Source organism: Gossypium hirsutum, chromosome D12 (genome assembly GCF_007990345.1).
Source record: "Gossypium hirsutum isolate 1008001.06 chromosome D12, Gossypium_hirsutum_v2.1, whole genome shotgun sequence".
Lineage (NCBI taxonomy): Eukaryota > Viridiplantae > Streptophyta > Magnoliopsida > Malvales > Malvaceae > Gossypium > Gossypium hirsutum.
In genome coordinates, this window is record NC_053448.1 from 8,452,833 (window position 1) to 8,471,546 (window position 18,714).

At 32.0% G+C, this 18,714-nt stretch overlaps 1 protein-coding gene across 3 annotated transcripts; it reads left to right on the forward strand.

Moving 5' to 3' along the window:
• Positions 1-4,664: 4,664 nt before the first annotated feature.
• On the forward strand, positions 4,665-10,832 carry LOC107945246 (beta-catenin-like protein 1). 3 transcript variants are annotated; one of them, XM_016879178.2, is made up of 9 exons: positions 4,665-5,907; positions 6,010-6,094; positions 6,336-6,432; positions 6,703-6,766; positions 6,846-6,902; positions 9,596-9,633; positions 9,719-9,800; positions 10,530-10,666; positions 10,730-10,832. In XM_016879178.2, the coding sequence occupies exons 1-8, from the start codon at positions 4,858-4,860 to the stop codon at positions 10,617-10,619; spliced, it is 1,563 nt and encodes a 520-aa protein (XP_016734667.1). In that variant the 5' UTR covers positions 4,665-4,857; the 3' UTR covers positions 10,620-10,666; positions 10,730-10,832. The 3 variants fall into 3 exon arrangements, with proteins under 3 accessions (XP_016734667.1, XP_016734666.1, XP_016734664.1); XM_016879177.2 differs by having other exon boundaries at positions 10,740-10,832; XM_016879175.2 differs by having other exon boundaries at positions 10,530-10,734.
• Positions 10,833-18,714: the final 7,882 nt, after the last annotated feature.

The following is an 18,714-nucleotide window of genomic DNA, read 5'->3' on the forward strand; positions in this document are numbered from 1 at the left end:
AGTAACATGTTGCTCTCGATAAAGAATCCTGCTTTTACATAATTGATTCCACCATGTTAGTGCATAATCAATGAACTCAGCAACATCGTATGTTACCTTTTTCTCATCAGAGTAATTGTAACAAGCAAAGACTACTTCCATCTTTTCCTCCCAATCAAGGTAAGCATCAGGATCATTCTTCCCTGAGAAAGAAGGAAATTTTGGTTTGGGGGTGTCATTGTTTCGTTCCAACCTTTCTCTAGGTACATACTCGGACTCAAAGTCATCATAAAAAACATTGTCCTCCCTTTGTTTAAAAGTTCGATCTCGCTAATTTGATCGGCTTATAAAGGTTTCGTTCAACTTCTTGTAATTATCGGTAATGTATCTCTCTTAAGTTGTAAGTTTTGTATCAAGATACTCCCTTTGCTCGTGTAACATCTGGGTCATGCGATGTTCAAATTGAGTTTGCAACTTTTTCATATCTTTTTGTAACAACTCGACCAAAGGATCGTTCTCTCTTTTTTACTCATCCTCTTCATTTTTACTAGTTTGGGATCTAGTGAGCGGCATGGTATCTGTGAAAGATCAAACAAACAGGAACAAGAAAGAAAAAATAATAATAGCCTCACTCGTTAGCTCTCAAAAGAATAAAGCTCTGAATGATTCAAAACTTGTAAATATGTTTGGAGAGGGTTACTAATTAAGATCAAATAACAGAGGTGCAAACTTCAAAGAAACAATGAAGACCCTAATTGCTCTAAGAGGCCAATAAACTTGACGAGACAATTTGTAATGGAGGCTACACGGATGAAGGAATTGTGCGTGCCTTTAATATATGCTAACACAATAAGAAACAAAGTGTTAGAAAGCGTAAGAGAAACAAAAAAACGTAGACCTGCAACAATCCCTAACTCTAGAGTCAAAGAAAAGCTTTAATAAGAAGAAAACTTAAGAAAACTCTACCCAAATTTAAAAAAAAAAATCAGAAACGTTTGGTGTCTTAAGATTTTCAAAAATTGAAGCTTTAATTATACTTGAGTCAATAAAAGAATAAGGAAAAGAAATTCAATTTTGGGAAAAATAAAAATAAAAATAATAACAATAATAGGAAAAGAAGAAACCTATGTATGAAAGGTAGGCAACTTTTTTTTGCGATTTTTTTTGCGCTTTTTGTTTTTTTAGCTTAAAAAATAACACCGAATGGCTTGAAACTGATACCAACTGATGCGGAAACCCGGATCTAGACACAAGAGAAACACAAATTAGAAATAAAATGAGAATAAATAAAATTAGTTAAATAATAATAAAAAAAAGAAAAAAAATAGATTTTCCCTATGGAACCCTTGGTTAACTTGTGACCAAAAACGCCAATGATCGAGCGGTTCCCTACGAAACCCCTAGAAGAAGAACCTCTAGAAACACCGATGAACGGGAAAGAAATTTGAATATTTGTAACTCCGAAATACCCTCGAAAGTAACAAACTCTAAACTAAATAGTAAGAGAAGAATCACTCTACTCTCAAAAATTTGCCTCACACAAATTTGGAATAAAACAAATACTCTATTTTTATTCAACCTCCCCACAATGTGTAGAAAGCAAGCCTATTTATAGGCAAAATACAATAGTAATTGAACCCTAATAAAACTCTTTAAAATTATCTAAGAAAATAAATAAATAATAACCTAACCAATAAAATTACTTAACTCATAAGTGATGTGTCCCAACCAATGAGAATTAAGTAAATAATAATAAGATACATAAAAGATTAATCCACCAATTTATGGGCTTGCACAATTCCAAGATTGGTCCAGTGAATTGCATTCCCGTATTTGTCAACGTCACGAACATGATGAATTAAATTTGTAGCAACAAAGTCTTGGACAAAAGTATTCATCTTTGATTTTAATTGTCGTGCCTTGCTTCGAGTGATTGAACCACTAGGAAAAACAACCCCTTGAGTGTCACCCTCTTGGCTCGTATCATTATCAACAAGTAGCTCAAAATTTATGGTTTATAATTCTATGATTCGAGAATCTTTTAATTGTTGCATATTTATATCATTCTGCATTATATGGAGTTTGAGATGAGTATCGATGATTGCTTGAGCTAAAATGATGTGATTTAGATCGAATATTGAAGTAGAGACTAAATTGATTAGAATAAAGAATTTCATGGCTTGCTTAATATATGCAATTGGTATGAGATTGAGTAGGAACATGTTAAACTATGTGTTGAATTGATAAATTGTCGATGAAATTAACATGATAAAGCATAAATTGGAATGTATGATAAAGTCGAAATTTGGTTATCCTATTAGTAGTTCGGATTGTGTTGGATATAATTTGCATGCCATAGAGTTAAAGTATTGAGTAAAATTATCATTTCCGAGTATTCCGGGGTAATAAATTGAGTTAGTTGAGAAAACCATTGTTGCTAGGCAATCCAATGTGGTATTGTGTATCGATATAGCGTCATTATTGTCGGGCAACTTAGGGTGACGAATTCGAGTATCCGTACTGAGTCTATGTTTGGTTAATAAGGTTAATAATACAATAATTGATTAAGTGATAAGGAAATGCCGGGGTGACTGGTCCGTATATCCGTACCGAGTCCATGTCTGGCTAATAGGGTTAATAATACAATAATTGATTAAGTGATAAGGAAATGCAATGTGATGGTAATATGAAATGTGATATTGTTCGATTTGAGTTGAAAATGAGCATTGAGGGCCAAATACGTATAAATGAGCTATCAGATTTGAAAATGATTGAAGTGTTTAAGTGAAAAATGACTTATGAATTTAATTGTGATGCTAACAAATAATACTTTACACTATTCAAGAATGGATATGTAAATGAACTAAATGCTAATAAATTGAATGTTATGTGAGAAGATAGTGTGTATGCATAAATAACTATTGAGTTAAAATGAATATAAGCATAGATATATGAATGTGATAGTATTTTCATAAATTGACATGAGTTATACTATGATTTAAATATATGTATTTGCGTGAATTTGTTTATATTGATTTGAACTGTAGAATTATTATTAAGCGATTTGATCAGTATACAATTTTGTTTTTTCCGTGTGGAGGTAGTTTAGTTTCCTTGTAGATTGCGAGGAGGTTTTCTCAACATCTAGAATTCGAACTTGACTTAGCAATGCTTGTGAAATTTTCATATTCTAGTTGACATGTACCTAATAGGTTAAGTTTTGTTGGAATAGAATGGTGCTTATAAGTAAATGTTGCATCTTGATGTTCTAGAAATGATGTGTTTGTGTTTGATGCGTGTATATATATAAATGCAACTTATATTTTCTTTAGTTTATTAAGATATGTTGCATGAAATGGTAACATGGTTAAACCGAGATGTGTGAACATTTATATGCTTGCATCGATCATGTAATTGAAGGAATTTGGTGAAAAAGATATGAATAGTTATATGTCAACATAGAGATACAACTCATTATTAGGTGTTTTAGAAATGGATGTGTGGCTAAAGGATGTTGAGATTGATTTATGTTTGTTAGTACTTAAAAATTTACAAATTTGAAAGAAGTAGAATTGCAGAAACAATATGTGGCGTCGCAAGAAATGACCTATAATGTCATATTAAAACGAGGAACCCCATTGTCTCGACAAGGCTAAAACAGTAAGTAACGTTGCGACGTCGAGTGGCCTAACATCATGACGTGATAAACTGTGTGGATATGTATCGACATGGAAATGCAACGTCACGACGTTAACCCTATAATTTGAATACTTTACAATTCAATCCCAATTCGACCTCAGGTTAACTTTAAAGCTTTTGTAAGCTTGTGTAAGATCGAGAATGAATATTTGTTGTATTGTTTGCTTATAATTCTTATGTTTATATGCTTGATGGTGTGAATCGTATAAAATTTAATTGTAGTTGCTCTAATAACAAATGTGACACCTTATAGTTCGAACTTAACAATCGAGTCGGGTATAGGGTGTTACAGGTTTTATATGCAATTTATAATGCTAGCATAACTCATGAATGCTTTGACAAGTTTTGCTACATGTTTTATAAAGTCCTATTTGGAGATGTTTTGAGGGTTGTTTTCGGCTTTTAAAATATATTTTTAAGCTTAAAGTGATTGGGAGTCAACATGGTATGTTCTGGGACTGAAATAGGGGTGTTTCAAGGCCATAATGCATCCTAAGAGTTAGGGGTCCAATACTCAAGACCGCACCCTTTTAATCAAAATCTCCATGAACAATTAGGGGGTAAGTATTGATACTTTTACCCCTACATATCACATTGCTTGTACTATTTTAGCCACTACATTGTTTTGTGAAAAAAAAGGCCTTCCAAAACTTAAAATTGATTCTGGACACCTTTTAACACGCCACAAATTTTAATTTTATCTATTTTCTATGATTTTATAAAAATGTTTTTTTTGTTAATTAAGCTTATTTTGATATGAGTAATTGATGGTATATATTATTAATCATTTAGTTAATTTGGCTAATTTAATTTATATATAAAATAATCGAATAAGCCATCAAAAATGGTTGAATCAACTTATTTTCTTTATGAAATGAAATGGTAAAAAATAGATTTATCCTTTATTGAATTTTTTTTTTTGAAAAATATTAAATTGAATCTTTTGATGGAATAAATTGATTAAATCGTGGGAAAAAAACTGATTAGATAGATTGGGTTTAATCTATTAAAATATATAGCAATAATATTTGGGAGGGCAAGGAAAGGAAAGGAAGCAAGGCCGCTCCCCTAGAAAAACGCCTAACCGGAAAGAGGGCGGATTTCCGAATCCTACCAAGAAGTAGAACCTAACAAGCAGTAAGGTAAGTGAGTCTAGGAGCAGGTGCTGGAATTCCAACCATGGAAGTTAGCAACGCTCTAAAACGAAAGCGATACAACGACGACAATTACATGGAGGCGGAGGTGGACCTTTCCCTCCTGGAAGCCGTCGAGAAATCCCAAAACACCGTCGAATTACTTGACCTCCGCACCCTCAAGAAGCTAGTCCTTTCCTTCGAGCGCCGCTTAAAGGAGAACATCGAGGCCCGGCTCAAGTACCCGGACCAACCGGAGCGGTTCGCCGACTCGGAAGTGGAACTGCACGAGGAGCTAGAGAAGCTAAAGATTCTTGCTGGAGCCCCTGAGCTGTACCCTGAGCTGGTCAATCTCAACGCCATCCCTTCCATTCTCAACCTCTTGTCCCATGACAACACCGACATTGCCATCGACGTTGTGCATTTGTTAGAGGACTTGACGGACGAGGATGTTCTGGAGGACAACGACGAGCCTGCCAGGATTCTGTTGGATTCTCTTATTGAGAACAATGTGTTGGAGCTGTTGGTCCAGAATCTGCAACGCCTATCGGACAAGGACCCTGATGAGATGAGTGCTATTTACAACACCCTGGCCAGCATTGAAAACATGATAGAGGTGAAGCCTACAGTGGCTGAGTTGGTCTGCGAGAGGACCAAGTTGTTGAGATGGTTGTTGGGGAAGATCAAAGTGAGGGAATTCGATAGTAACAAGCAGTACGCTTCGGAGATATTGGCCATATTGCTTCAGAACAGCACTGCCAATCAGAAGAGATTGGGGCAAATGAACGGCGTGGATGTGGTTTTGCAGGCCGTGGCTATGTACAAATCAAAGGACCCCAAGACATCAGATGAAGAGGAAATGCTAGAGAATTTGTTTGATTGTTTGTGTTGTTTATTGATGCCATTGGAGAACAAGGAGAGGTTCGTTAAGGCCGAAGGAGTGGAGTTGATGATCATTATTATGAAGCAGAAGAAATCTGCTTATGCCTCTGCCATCAGGGCACTTGATTTTTCCATGACCAAGTATCCCCCTGCTTGCGAGCGATTTGTGGATGTTCTGGGATTGAAGACCGCCTTCGCTGCTTTCATGGGTAAGGCAAGTATATCTCTCTTTGTATGTCTTTATTTCTTGAGCACTTATCCATGTCTAATTGCATTCAGTATCTAATACTATGTCTTTTCGTCTTGCATCGTTTAGATTCCTATAAGTAAGAAGAACAAGAAGGAAAGGTACCAAGAGGAGTTGGAAGAGCGCCTGGTATCACTAATTGCATCATTGTTTGGTGAGTGCCTTTAGACAAATATGACATTATTGCCCTTTTGCCTGTTGGACTTTTCATCGCGATTAACCTGGTTATTGATAGTGTGCCTGTGAGACCACCAACCGTGCATAAGCTTATCACTTCTGCAGATGATTACCAATTAATTACAAACTATTTTAGCAGCATAATGAAATTGCACTACACATTTCTCAACTACTGAACCTTATACATCAAATATTCATGCTTGTTGTCTTATTTCCAGGTGGAATTTTGAGAGGTTCCAGAAGGGAAAGGTTGTTAAGTAAATTTGTTGAGAATGAATGTGAGAAGATAGACCGCCTTATGGAACTATATATAAGGTATTGGCTTATTTCACTTGTTTTGTTTCTTTTAACTTCACAAAGTTACAGGTTGAGAGTCTTGAGGTTCTTCTACTGTTGGCATTAATATGCAAAGCAAATTCTTGTCCATGTGAGGGTGGGGGATGGCGTATTTATAGTAACTATGAGAAGGGTTTCTCTTGCTGTTGACCAAATTTGCCATAGCTGCGGGGGTCACTTCCAAGAAGGGTTGGATAGAGATTTTCTTCTGCGACTAATATCCCTATATTATGAATTTAAATGATGCAGATATTCCGACAGAGTTACAGCAGAGACACAACGACTGGAGCAACTGGAACTTGATGATTTGGAGGTAATCCATGAACTGTAATTTTTTTGTCTGCATTCAACTCTGAGATGTCTTCCTCTATAACATGGCTTGCATTTTGCAGATGGATGAAGAGGAAAAGTACAATAGGAAACTTGAATCTGGACTTTACACTCTTCAGGTCTCTCTTTCTGCTTTTTTTTTTTTTATTTCTTTAATCATTCTCTTTCTGCTTTTTGAGTGCCTGATGAAGGGAGGTTTTTATAGCTTGCCAGGCCTTTTTTTTGTGGATGTTTGCGGTGGAATTAGTTGAGTTTATAAATAGTTTGCATTTATGATTAGTCTAATGCTTCAAAGACTATCTATATTTATCATGAATTTAGCTGTTAAACAGGCCTGGCACACATTTTTGACATAGTTGTCCTAGATTTTTAGTTTTTCTTTGACTTGTTATTACTATTTATTTTTGTTGATGAGTAGTGTAATAGCTGTTTTGGGCTTAATTTTCAATATCATGAACCTGGGTGTCTAAACTGCAGTTCTTTCTAAATCTTAATATATATTATATAATATTTAGCAGAAAAAGACTATTGTAACCTAATTGAAGCAAGTTATGTTTCTAAAATTGTATTACTTTGACTTCCTAAATTCTTGTCAACTTAAATCTTGATGATAATGGCGGGTTAATATTAAATGTTCTGACAAGCATGCTATTTGACTCTCTTTGTTTTGGTTTGCATTTTGTTGTATCTTTTCATGTATGACTGCTTGGGGGTGAAAGTTTATGATAATGGTAATATGAAATTCTTAAGATTCAGATGTTTTGAGGATTGAAAATAAGAATTTTTAGGTTGTAGATATTTTGAGGATAGGACGACAGTGGAGCATAGCTGTTGTGGAGATGTATGGGGTGAACAGAGAAGTGTTAGAGGGAAAGGAGGAGTCTTGGCTGAAAAAAAGAAGAAAAAAAGAGAGTGAGCAATAGTTTGATGGAGGAGGAGGAGAAGAAGAGAAGAAAGAAACAAAAGCATATGGTATATTGGGATGCTGAGGAGGAAACCAAAGAAGAATGAACAATAGTCTGATGGATTTTCATTTTACTAAGTTTGATTAATTAAACTTGAAAAGTTAAATGATTATTTAAAAAAAAATTATTTTCTGACTGTAGGTGACATATTAACAAATTATCTTTGTATGCGTTTGCCACACTATTAACCGAATGCCATATAGGAGTTAAGAATGCTATTGCTAACATTAGCATTTTCCATCCAATTAATTAAAACTTGAATAAGTTAAATGATTATTTTAAAAAAAATATTTTGTGACTGTAGGTGACATGTTAGGAAATCATATTTGTATGCATTTGCCACACCATTAACTGAATGCCATATGGGAGTTAACAATGCTATTGCAGACATTAGCATTTCCATCCAATTTGGGTTTTGATTGCACTAAAATGGTAGTATGAGAGGGTTTGATTGCATCAAATAGAACAGAAAAAGGGTCAAATAAAAATTACCACTAGCCTAGTCGTATTTTTGGTTTCCCTTTTTGATTATTTATAGCTTAGCTTTTGTTTGAAGTCTTAGCATCCTTGATGGTTTCCTATTAGATTTTAGTCAAAGTCTTTACTCTTCTCGTGGTAAGAACTGTAGGATTTGGAGTCATATGTATCAACAATCATTCTGTGGAGATATAGAATCGTTGTTTTATATTTTCCATGATAATTGCTTCTTACTGCCTAACACATTCAAATTTAGGTATGAATTACTGCAAAAAGCCTAAGTATTAAGCTTAGGGATCACTTCCTTATCTTGTTCATTCAAAATCAATAAATTATATGTCTATGTTTGTGATAATGGCGTGGACTCCAGTGTTTAATTAGTTATGGACTTTGTTAATGTGTCTATTGCTTGAAATGATTTTAATTAGTTGGATGATATTAGACTTTGAATGTATCTTTGCTCGAGCCTAGAGATTAGTTATGTTGTTTGAATTTATATTGTTAATGTTTGTTTTGGTGGTTTAATTTAAAATTTTCAATACTTCAATTATGATTTAAGAATGGTAATGTTAATGTTTTAATTGAATTTGGAATGTTTAATTAATTTTTATATCATTATTGTTATTTATTTGTGTTTATAAATTTTTCTAGAAATTTTTTGATTTATTTTCTATTTTTTCTGATATTTTTTTAAAAAAATTGGGCAGTTGAATCAATGGTCCAACCAATTGAATCAGTTGGATTGGGAACTGGTGGTTTGACTGGTTCAACCACTGGTTTGGTTCTAAAAACATTTGATCTTAAGCTTATATTATACATTTATTCATTGACATGCATAAAATTTTTCATGTATGCAAATTGTGTCTTACTTTTCTCGGGCAAGCGCTTTTTTGCTTTCCATCTTAGGCAATGTAATTATTCTAGCACCTAGAGTGTGGGTTGTGCCTTTGACTACACTGGTTAGGTTATAATTTTCAGTTCATTCATGATTAAAACCAGGAAATATAAGTTCTTAGAAAGGTCATATATTCTAAGAGTGAGTAAATACAATGAGTTCATGGTTTTAGAATCAGCCTTAAAGAAAAAACCAGGGTGGGTACAAGGAGATTAACCATGTAATATATGATTTATCTCTGCTGAAGACTACAAATGTTCCAATCGACAGATGAATCTTTTTATGTCTAGGTTTATTATATTTCTTTTGAATGGAAATTCAGCCCTTCATCAGTCAGACAAACCTAGCTGTAAACTTCAACTCTGAATTAATTAGATTTCTTAATAGACATCTTATTAACCAATGTAATTTCTGAAGTTATTAACCAATGTGTTTAAATATTCTCAGTTTTGACCTTCTATTGTTTTGATTGCAGTTGATTGCTGTTATTCTGGGTCATCTTTGGTGTTCTGAGTAAGTTTTTGCACCTCTTTCTCAGTGTCTATTTATTTTATTTATTTAAAACGTTGTTAAATTTAGTTTATTGAATACTATGCAGACACCCTCAAATGAGGGCAAGAATTGAATTACTGCTCAAGCAGCAGAAACTTACTAAGAATGATATCAAGAATATACTTCAGGTAATTTTCCCCCTTTGGAACTGTATTCAAGTTGTACAATTTGTAGACAGAAATCAGTTACATACCAACTTGTTGATAAAGAAAATCATTTAAGGCTTGCTTTATAAGAAAATACTGTGTGTTGATAGAAGGAAGGCATTGCACTTTTTCAATCTTTTGTGTTTCTTCAAATTTTCTAACAAATAAAGGAGAACTCTTGTATGACTGAGACTCGCTATATATGTATTGGTGATATGGTGATGATGTAGGGTAAGAAGTGGTAGTTGTTTGAAGTGAAAAATCTGGTTCCATGCTGGGTAAGAACTGTTGTTTTTAGTGTTTAATTGGGTTAGAGAAGATACTGTGTTTGGTTGGTTCAGAAAGGAAAAGCTTTGGCTTTGAGGTGGGAAAACAAACAGAAATGAATATATGGTGAGAACTATTGTTTTTAGCATTTAATGGGTTAGAGAAGATGCCTACCCCCAGGGTTTATAGAAATGCCTTAGGGCTGATTTTATAATTTTCTTACAATTTTTAGAAAACTAAAAAAAAGGAGAAGTACAAAGATCCTGGGATACACCTACCTAGATTTCCATGCCCTCATACCATGACCCTAAAGGCTTCATAGTCTCCTTATTGAGTTTTCCTTCCATACTTGCTTGGTTACGAGAAACATGTTGTAGCTGCCAATGACTTACAGTTTGACATGTTTAGTGTCTTATTTTTGCTTTGGTATCTTATTTTACACAGGAATATCATGACAATATCGGTGACCTAGATGGAGCCGAAGAGAAGGAACAAGCACAAACAAGGATCCAGAAGATCATTTCATCCTTCTGATTGTCATCTGCTGATTTTGTACCATCATATCTTTTGAAGGATGCCATGTGAGTTTAGCATTGTGAATTTTTTGAGCTAAAATTAATGGTAATGCTTATACAATTAATTAGCTTTCTCCAGGATGCTCCTAGGAAAACACTAGACTGATTGTGGTCACCGGAAGTGTTCTAGGGAACTTTCTGATTGAGACAAAGGCAATATCCAAGCTTGTTATTGCGGGATGAGTTAAACAAACTGCTAAAAATAGGGCCAACGAAAATTTTTTTTGGAGAAAATCGAAAATTGATTCAAATCCAAAAATTCCTAACACGTTGAAGCTGGTACGGGTGTGCACTCGGTTAACCGACCCGAAATAGATATAACCGAATTAACCGACCTTCCAAAATTTTTAACTGTTAACTAAATTGAATTTTTTTTTAAAAAATTAATCGAACCGAAATTTTTTCGGTTAATTAGGTCGGTTAACTGAATTAACCGAAAATTGTATGTTTTTTTATTTTTGGTTAAAAATTAACCAAATTGAATTACTACATAATTAAAAACATTACAAAGTCTTTGAATTACTACATAATTAAAAACATTACATAATTCTTGAAATTAACACATAATGAAATGTAAGTCTTTAATATTTTCTATTTATATCTATTTTTTCTCTCCAAAAAATTTTCATTTGCATTAAACCTAAAAAGAAAAAACAAACATGTGTAATTGAGTAGAGGCGTAGAGTTAGACTTTAGTTTTTTTTTTTATTGGGCTGGTAATTGGGTAGACTTTAGTTTTAGTTTTATTGGGTTGGGTAATTGGGTAGACTTTAGTTTTAGTTTTATTGGGTTGTGTAATTGGGTTGAGTTTGATAATTTTATTTATTAATTTTTTCGGTTAAACCGAAAAAATTCAGTTAACCGATTGGTTTCGAACCGAATTAACCGTTAACCGAAAAATCATAAAAAAATTAACCGACTCCCAACTAAAAAAATTTGGTTAATCAACCGATTAATCAAATTCGGTCAGTTAACCGAATTTTTTCGATTTTATCTGAATTATGCACACCCCTACGAGCTGGTGATAGCTTGCTAATTTTATTTGCGCGGGATCCCTAATATCCTCCTAAAAGCATTTTGAAATTTTTATTATTTTAAATACCCAAACGACTCTTAAAAAGATTTTAGTAAAGAGATGGAAGAAAAGCAGTTTTGAAATTTTAAATTCGGATTTCAGCTATTCAAATTATAAGAATGAAATGTAAATTAAAAAAAAATTATATAATTTAAATTCTAAAATATTTAAAGATATAGGCAAAAAGTGTATTACCAAAAAGAATTTACATGTTATAGATGAAAATATTTGTTTAGGTATACATGTTATATATTTATTTATAAAAAAAGTGTTATAATTTTTTGCCATAATTTATTTATAAAAAAACAAGTTTTTAAAGTTATGATAAAGAATTATATTATTTATAAGTATTAATAAAATATCTTTTATAAAAGATATTTTATATAGATATTTTTTATAGATATTTTATTATTTTAAACTTAATTTATATATTATAAAAAAGTTTTTAACTTAATATAAGTTTTTTTCACGTAAATTCAAATATTATACTGTAAATGTTAGTTACACAAATACAAAAAGGTTTTTTTTTTTTGCATTATATCATGGGTATGATAACATTTGAGTGAATGGAGTCAGATACAAACACCAAAGATGGCTCGCAAACTCTTTAATTTGATAAATTCAATGTTTCAAAATGTGGTTGAGAGGACATTTGTTATTCTAAAAAAAAGATTCTTCATTTTAATAACATCACTCAATATAGCATAATGGAATTGAAGTGATTCATGCTTTGAAGAATACATAGAAGAATGATATATTAATAATATTAATGATATATATTCAGATTCAAATGATGAATATAACTCGGTCGATGACCAATGAATGGTGAAAAGAAGTATATGTTAAATGTTAAAGGGTGAATAACCAAACAAATATGGAATGCTAGAGCAATTATATAAAATTGCATGTAATGTTTATTTTCTTGTTATTTTTTATTAGTAATCATATTATTGACTGCTTTATTGGATTAGCATTTTACATATGATGATTTGATTTTACTTTTTGTTACTCATTTAGAATTCTTTTTATCGTACTATTTTATATAGCAACTCATATTTCTTAAAAATATATAAATTATGTAATTGTGTAATTATAATTTGTACAACCAAATATGACATTGCAACCAAATAATTGCTTTGTGCTGTCCAATCATACCCTTGATGTAAAATATATATGTAAAAAAGAGAGCGAAATATAAATAGTCGGAAAGTATAAAAATGTTAAAATTGTGCTGATTAAATCTTAACTCGATTGGCATGTGAATTGTTGCTAATGTAGGAGAACGTGGGTTCAAGTGCGCTAAAGCGCATTATCCTCCTATTTATGAGTTGGGAAGTGGTTAAGAGCATATATAATCAGAACCTATAATAAAATTGTTAAATACATAATTTTTTAGAAATTTAAATTTATTATTAAATAAATATACAATAAACCATGAATTTAATTTTTCAAAATTTAAACCTCACAAGTGGGTTTAGGGTACAACAAGTGTCACATTTTTGGTTAAAATGTGCCAGAAGCCCCTTTACTTTTCAAAAATTAGAAATTTAGTCATTGTACTTTTTATTTCATGGAAATTTAAAAAATATCACAACAATAAATTTAAAAAAAGAATTTATAAGTGTTAATAGTTGGACCTGAATTTTGAAATCTAAAAAGTAGAGAGACTAAATTCCATGAAATAAAAATACAATGACTAGATTCCTAAATTTCAAAAAGTATAAGGACTTTTGACACAATTTAACTTTAATTTTTAAATATTTTTATTACACCTTTTAAGACATTCATTACATCCTAAACCCGCTTCGCTTCTGGAGTTTAAAAAACTTCACAAAAAGTGTATATGATAAATTTCCATAAAAAAATTTAAAAAGGCTAGTGATTTCTGCATGTGAAATTAGCCTAAACATTTTATTTTAGAAAATCTTGGTTAAGCTTTTTTATTATTATTATATATAATTCACACTTTTGATAAAAATAAATTACTCTCACACACATTACAATTCAAATGTAGGATGTATGCTATGGAGTAAACATTCATGCCAAAAGGTCAAATATTCAGGCCTTAACTTTTCTTAAATGGGATTGATTCAATTAATTAGTCAATTTCTCCAAAGTAAAAATTATATATACTTTATAAAAGTATATGTTAGGGATCAACTTGATTAAGCAACAAGTAAAAAATAGTAGAAGAAATTGAGAAATTGAATACACAAATTTAACGTGAAAAAACTCATTCAAAGAGGATAAAAAATCACGGGCAAAGATAAATTTACTATAATGGCAAAAGAACGAAAAGTACAACAGATGGGGATAAAAACTAAACCTCGAAAATTCGAAAACAAAGAACCCTCAAAACGTAAATATAAAATTCTCTAAATATGTTATGAGTTCTAATATCTAATGGGTGTATTTTCTAAGGTTGTAAAAGAGCCTATTTATAGGCTAAATTCATAGGTTAAATAATAAAAAAATAATCTAGACTAATCAGAGTTTAATTGAAACAAATAAACAGAGTCTAACTGGAAGATTATTTCTCAAATTTGATTGAAACATGAGTCATACTCAACAAATCTCCACATTGACTGATATTTCCACAACGCCATTTTTGCCAAAGCCTACCATGGGCCTATCTTGAACTATGCAGGGGATTAACTGAGTCGAATCTGTGCTTAGAAATTGGAAGACTGCTAGCCTTCGACTTGTACACTGCCAAATCAGAACTAATCTGGGTCTGATTTTCACAAACACAGTGCCCTAACTTTTCAAAACCTGCACCTAAAAGAGAACATCTCTTCAACGAAACGATCATACCTTTTTCCCTCCTATGGCCAAGTTGCATCCGCTCCAAACGAGTTGACTTCGACTCTGTAACAGACGAGGGACGTCTGATTTCACCAGTCACGGTAGAACCTTTCAGAATATAAAGGTTGTCGGTCTTTTTACCTTTTAACAAAATGAGAACTCCACGAGATACCTTAATGCTGCTTGATTCGATGTTGATTCTATATCCTTTCGAGTCTAAAATACTTAATGAGATGAGATTCTTTCGTAAATTAGGTACATACTTAGCATCTGAGAGTGTCATAATCGTCTCATCATGCATCCTAATTTTAACAGTACCAATACCATTTACCTTACTGATTGAATCGTTTCCCATGCGCACAACTCCACCTTCAACCGAACTGTATGTGGAGAACCATTCTCTATTGGGATACATGTGGAAAGAACATACTGAATCTAGGACCCACTCGGACGTAAGCTTGGAGTTATCGCTCGTTGACACTAACAAGAAATCATCACCGTTTTCATTGGCCAAATTAACACCAGCTACATCTTTCTCGTTACTTTTAGTAGCTCTTTTATTTTGCAGTTTATAACAATCTACTTTAACGTGACGTAACTTTTTATAATAGCGACATATTATCTTACTTCTTTGGTGCTACCAAAATGAAAGCTTGCCTATCTGCCTTACTATTCGAACCAAACTCATTTTCGAGTTTGTCTCTACTCAACAAATGACCCTTCACATCTTCGAATGAGAGTTTGTCTCTACCATAAATCAGGGTCTCCCTGAAAGACTTGTATGAAGGGGGTAAAGAGCACAATAAGAGCATAGCCTGATCTTCATTTTCAATCTGAACCTCAACGTTCTTTAAATAATTTAAAAGAGTAATGAATTGATTGATGTGATCTCTAAAAAGCTCACATTCGTTCATGCAAAACGTAAATAGACGTTGTTTCAACACTAAACAGTTAGCCAGAGACTTAGTCGTATAAAAAGTTTCTAACCTTTTCCACAATGCGGATGAGGTCTTCTCCATCAATACCTCTTGTAATACCGTATTAGTGAGGTACAACTGGATTGCAGACAAGGCCTTTTCATTAAGCTCTTCTTATTCTGTTTGATTTAGATTCTTAGGTTTTATCTTGGTAACAACCTTTTTCAGGCCGGTTTGAACTAGAATTGCCATCATTTGAACTTGCCATAGATTGAAATTTGTGACAAACATTGTTGCTGCCATATTTGAACGGGCTGATCTACGAAAATTGAACTGGCTCTGATACCACTTGTTGGGGATCGACCCGATTAAGTAACAAGTAAAAAATAACGGAAGAAATTGATAAATTGAATACATAAATTTAATGTGGAAAAACCCATCCAAAGAGGATAAAAAACCACGGGCAAATATAATTTTACTATAATGGCAAAAGAATGAATAGTATAAAAGATGGAGATAAAAACTAAACCTTGAAAACCCGAAAATAAAGAACCCTCAAAACGTAAACACAAAATTTTCTAAATATGTTATGAGTTCTAATCTCTAATAGGTGTATTTTCCGAGGTTGTAAAAGAGCCTATTTATATGCTAAATTCATAGGTCAAATAAAAAAAATCTAGACTAATTAGAGTTTGATTGAAACAGATAAACAAAGTTTAACTGGAAGATTATTTCTCAAATTTGAGTGAACAGGAGTCATACTCAACAGTAGATATGACAATAAATTGATAAGAATAACATACATCTAAAGGAAAATACCATAAAAGTTTCTGAAACCTAAAGTCGTAATTCAAAATGTCAATTTTGATTTCGAAGATAGAAACACATTAATAAAGTACAAATAAATGAAAATTAAGAATTGCCAATTTTGAAACAACAATGGAAATTTATGGGTCAAACTTAAAATTATTTATGGATTGTGTTGTACTCATGGTATCAATATTATGCATGTTAGTTTAAACTTAACAAAGTCCAAAATAGCAGAATCTTAACTCGCTAAAAAAGTAAATAATGTATTCTCATCGACATTGTATAGATTATGATATGGTCATGAGTCATTTGTCTATCGATAAATGATTTTTCATTATTAATATAAATAATGATGATTTTTTATGAAAAATATAATGGTGACTATGAGATGAAAAATGATCAAACCGGGTATGGATTTAACCTAAAAAGGGATCATGGATATGTTATGAGGGTAACACATGAAATGGATTAAAGTTTAACATAACTAACTTTCATAATGGTATATAATGAGGAGTTTAGTCATGGTGCTTTTAGTGAATTGAATCCATGACTAAATAACTTTCTAATTAATAGGTGATGAGTTAAAATTTAATTACAAGTTATTTTACCCCTAATTACTTGTGTTCAATTCGTCCTTCCATTATCTCATTATAACTTTGAATGGATTGCATGTAAGAACTGTGAATGATTTGATAAAATGATGAATGGTAAATAGATTACATGAATTAGTATATGCAAATAAAAATGCATTTACTAGAGAACGCAAGATATAACTTATGATTAATTTACTTTCTTTTGAATTATTATTTAATTGAAAGAATAAATTTAACATTGAGTTCAAAGTGAAAATTAAATTATTTATTCGTTATGGTCTAATTTTGTAACGCCCTCCACCCGACCCGATTCACCAAGTCTGAGTTTCAGGTATTACTTCACATAAAACTTAACAAAATTTTCAAAATAGAAGACAAAAATTCATCACTGAAAACATTTCTCATTAATTTGATTAAAAACTCCGTACTAAGAGAACAAAAGCAGTATCTGCAAATAACATATTGTATCGGTCTTGTTAAAATTTTATTATAACACATAATTTACAAAAGACATATTCAAATGACGTAGTCTTACTAAATGCCAGTTCTTCCTATACGCCCACTGTATGTGTAGTATCCCCTATGCTACTTCTCTGGCACAATCTTGATATCATCTCCTCAAGTACTTACACTGACACGACAATACTTGAAACATAAACATAACTCTAGTAAGTTCAAAGGAACGTAGTGAGTTATGAACACAACTTGCCTTTTTAACTTTCATGAAATTCTTCATCTTGGAAAATTGGACTTTCATGTATCTCTCTTTGGCGAATACCTTTTCATTTTCAGTTGTACACTTCCATACTTATACGCCTCTCATCATGCATACTATATATTCATTCATCCAACTATTTGGCGAGTTATGAACACAACTTGCCTTTTTAACTTTCATGAAATTCTTTATCTTGAAAAATTGGACTTTCATGTATCTCTCTTTGGCGAATACCTTTCCATTTTCAGTTTTATATTTTCATACTTATACGCCTCTCATCATGCATGCTATATATTCATTCATCCAACTATTTGGCTAGCTCTAGGTCTCAACATTTGAACACCACACTTTGTACAAAAATTTAATTGTAATTTGCATAATTATATAACTTTGTACAAAAATTCTAATACAATAAATCATTGTAATTTTAACGTATTAAAGTTGAGTTGTGTAAATTATTTAATTACAATTAATTAATTTAAAAGAATATTTAATTTTTTAGTTAGTCAAATATTTGGGGTCTGAATTTTTACTTTGATCAAGAGAAATATTAGACCAAACAAGGGCCAACCCAATTATCCCAATTAGGGCTAGGTGGTGCGGCATGGGGACTTATTTCCCCATAGGGATTGCTGGCCATGTGCTCTCTAGAAGCCTTAATCGGACTCAAACTCCATTTTAGGTAATTAACTTTGAATAAGGATTAAGCTTTTGCATAATTTCCTTTATAATTAAGTAAGCCTAGTAGAAATCCACAATAAAAATCAATAAGGGAAAACTCTACAAAAATTTATATGAGTAATTTTTTTGTTTTTAAATAATTGAAATAAATTCTATTTTTCTTTTAAGTTTGGATTATAGATCAAGAGCAATTATAATTGTAATCGTCCAACAATTATAATTCGGATAAAAAAAATTTTGGTTTCAGATTATAGAGGATTGCTTTCTTTGATTAAGTATATTTCATATGCCATATCTTTTAATTGTTTTTCTTGTTTCTTTAGTCTCTTTTTTCTTCCTCCAACTCATTGATTTTCAAATGTTCATTGTTTTTTATATATCAAAATGGGAGAAAAATATCCTAAAATTTGCAGTTTCATTGATTTAATAGGAAATTGCAATGCAAAACAAATTCAAAT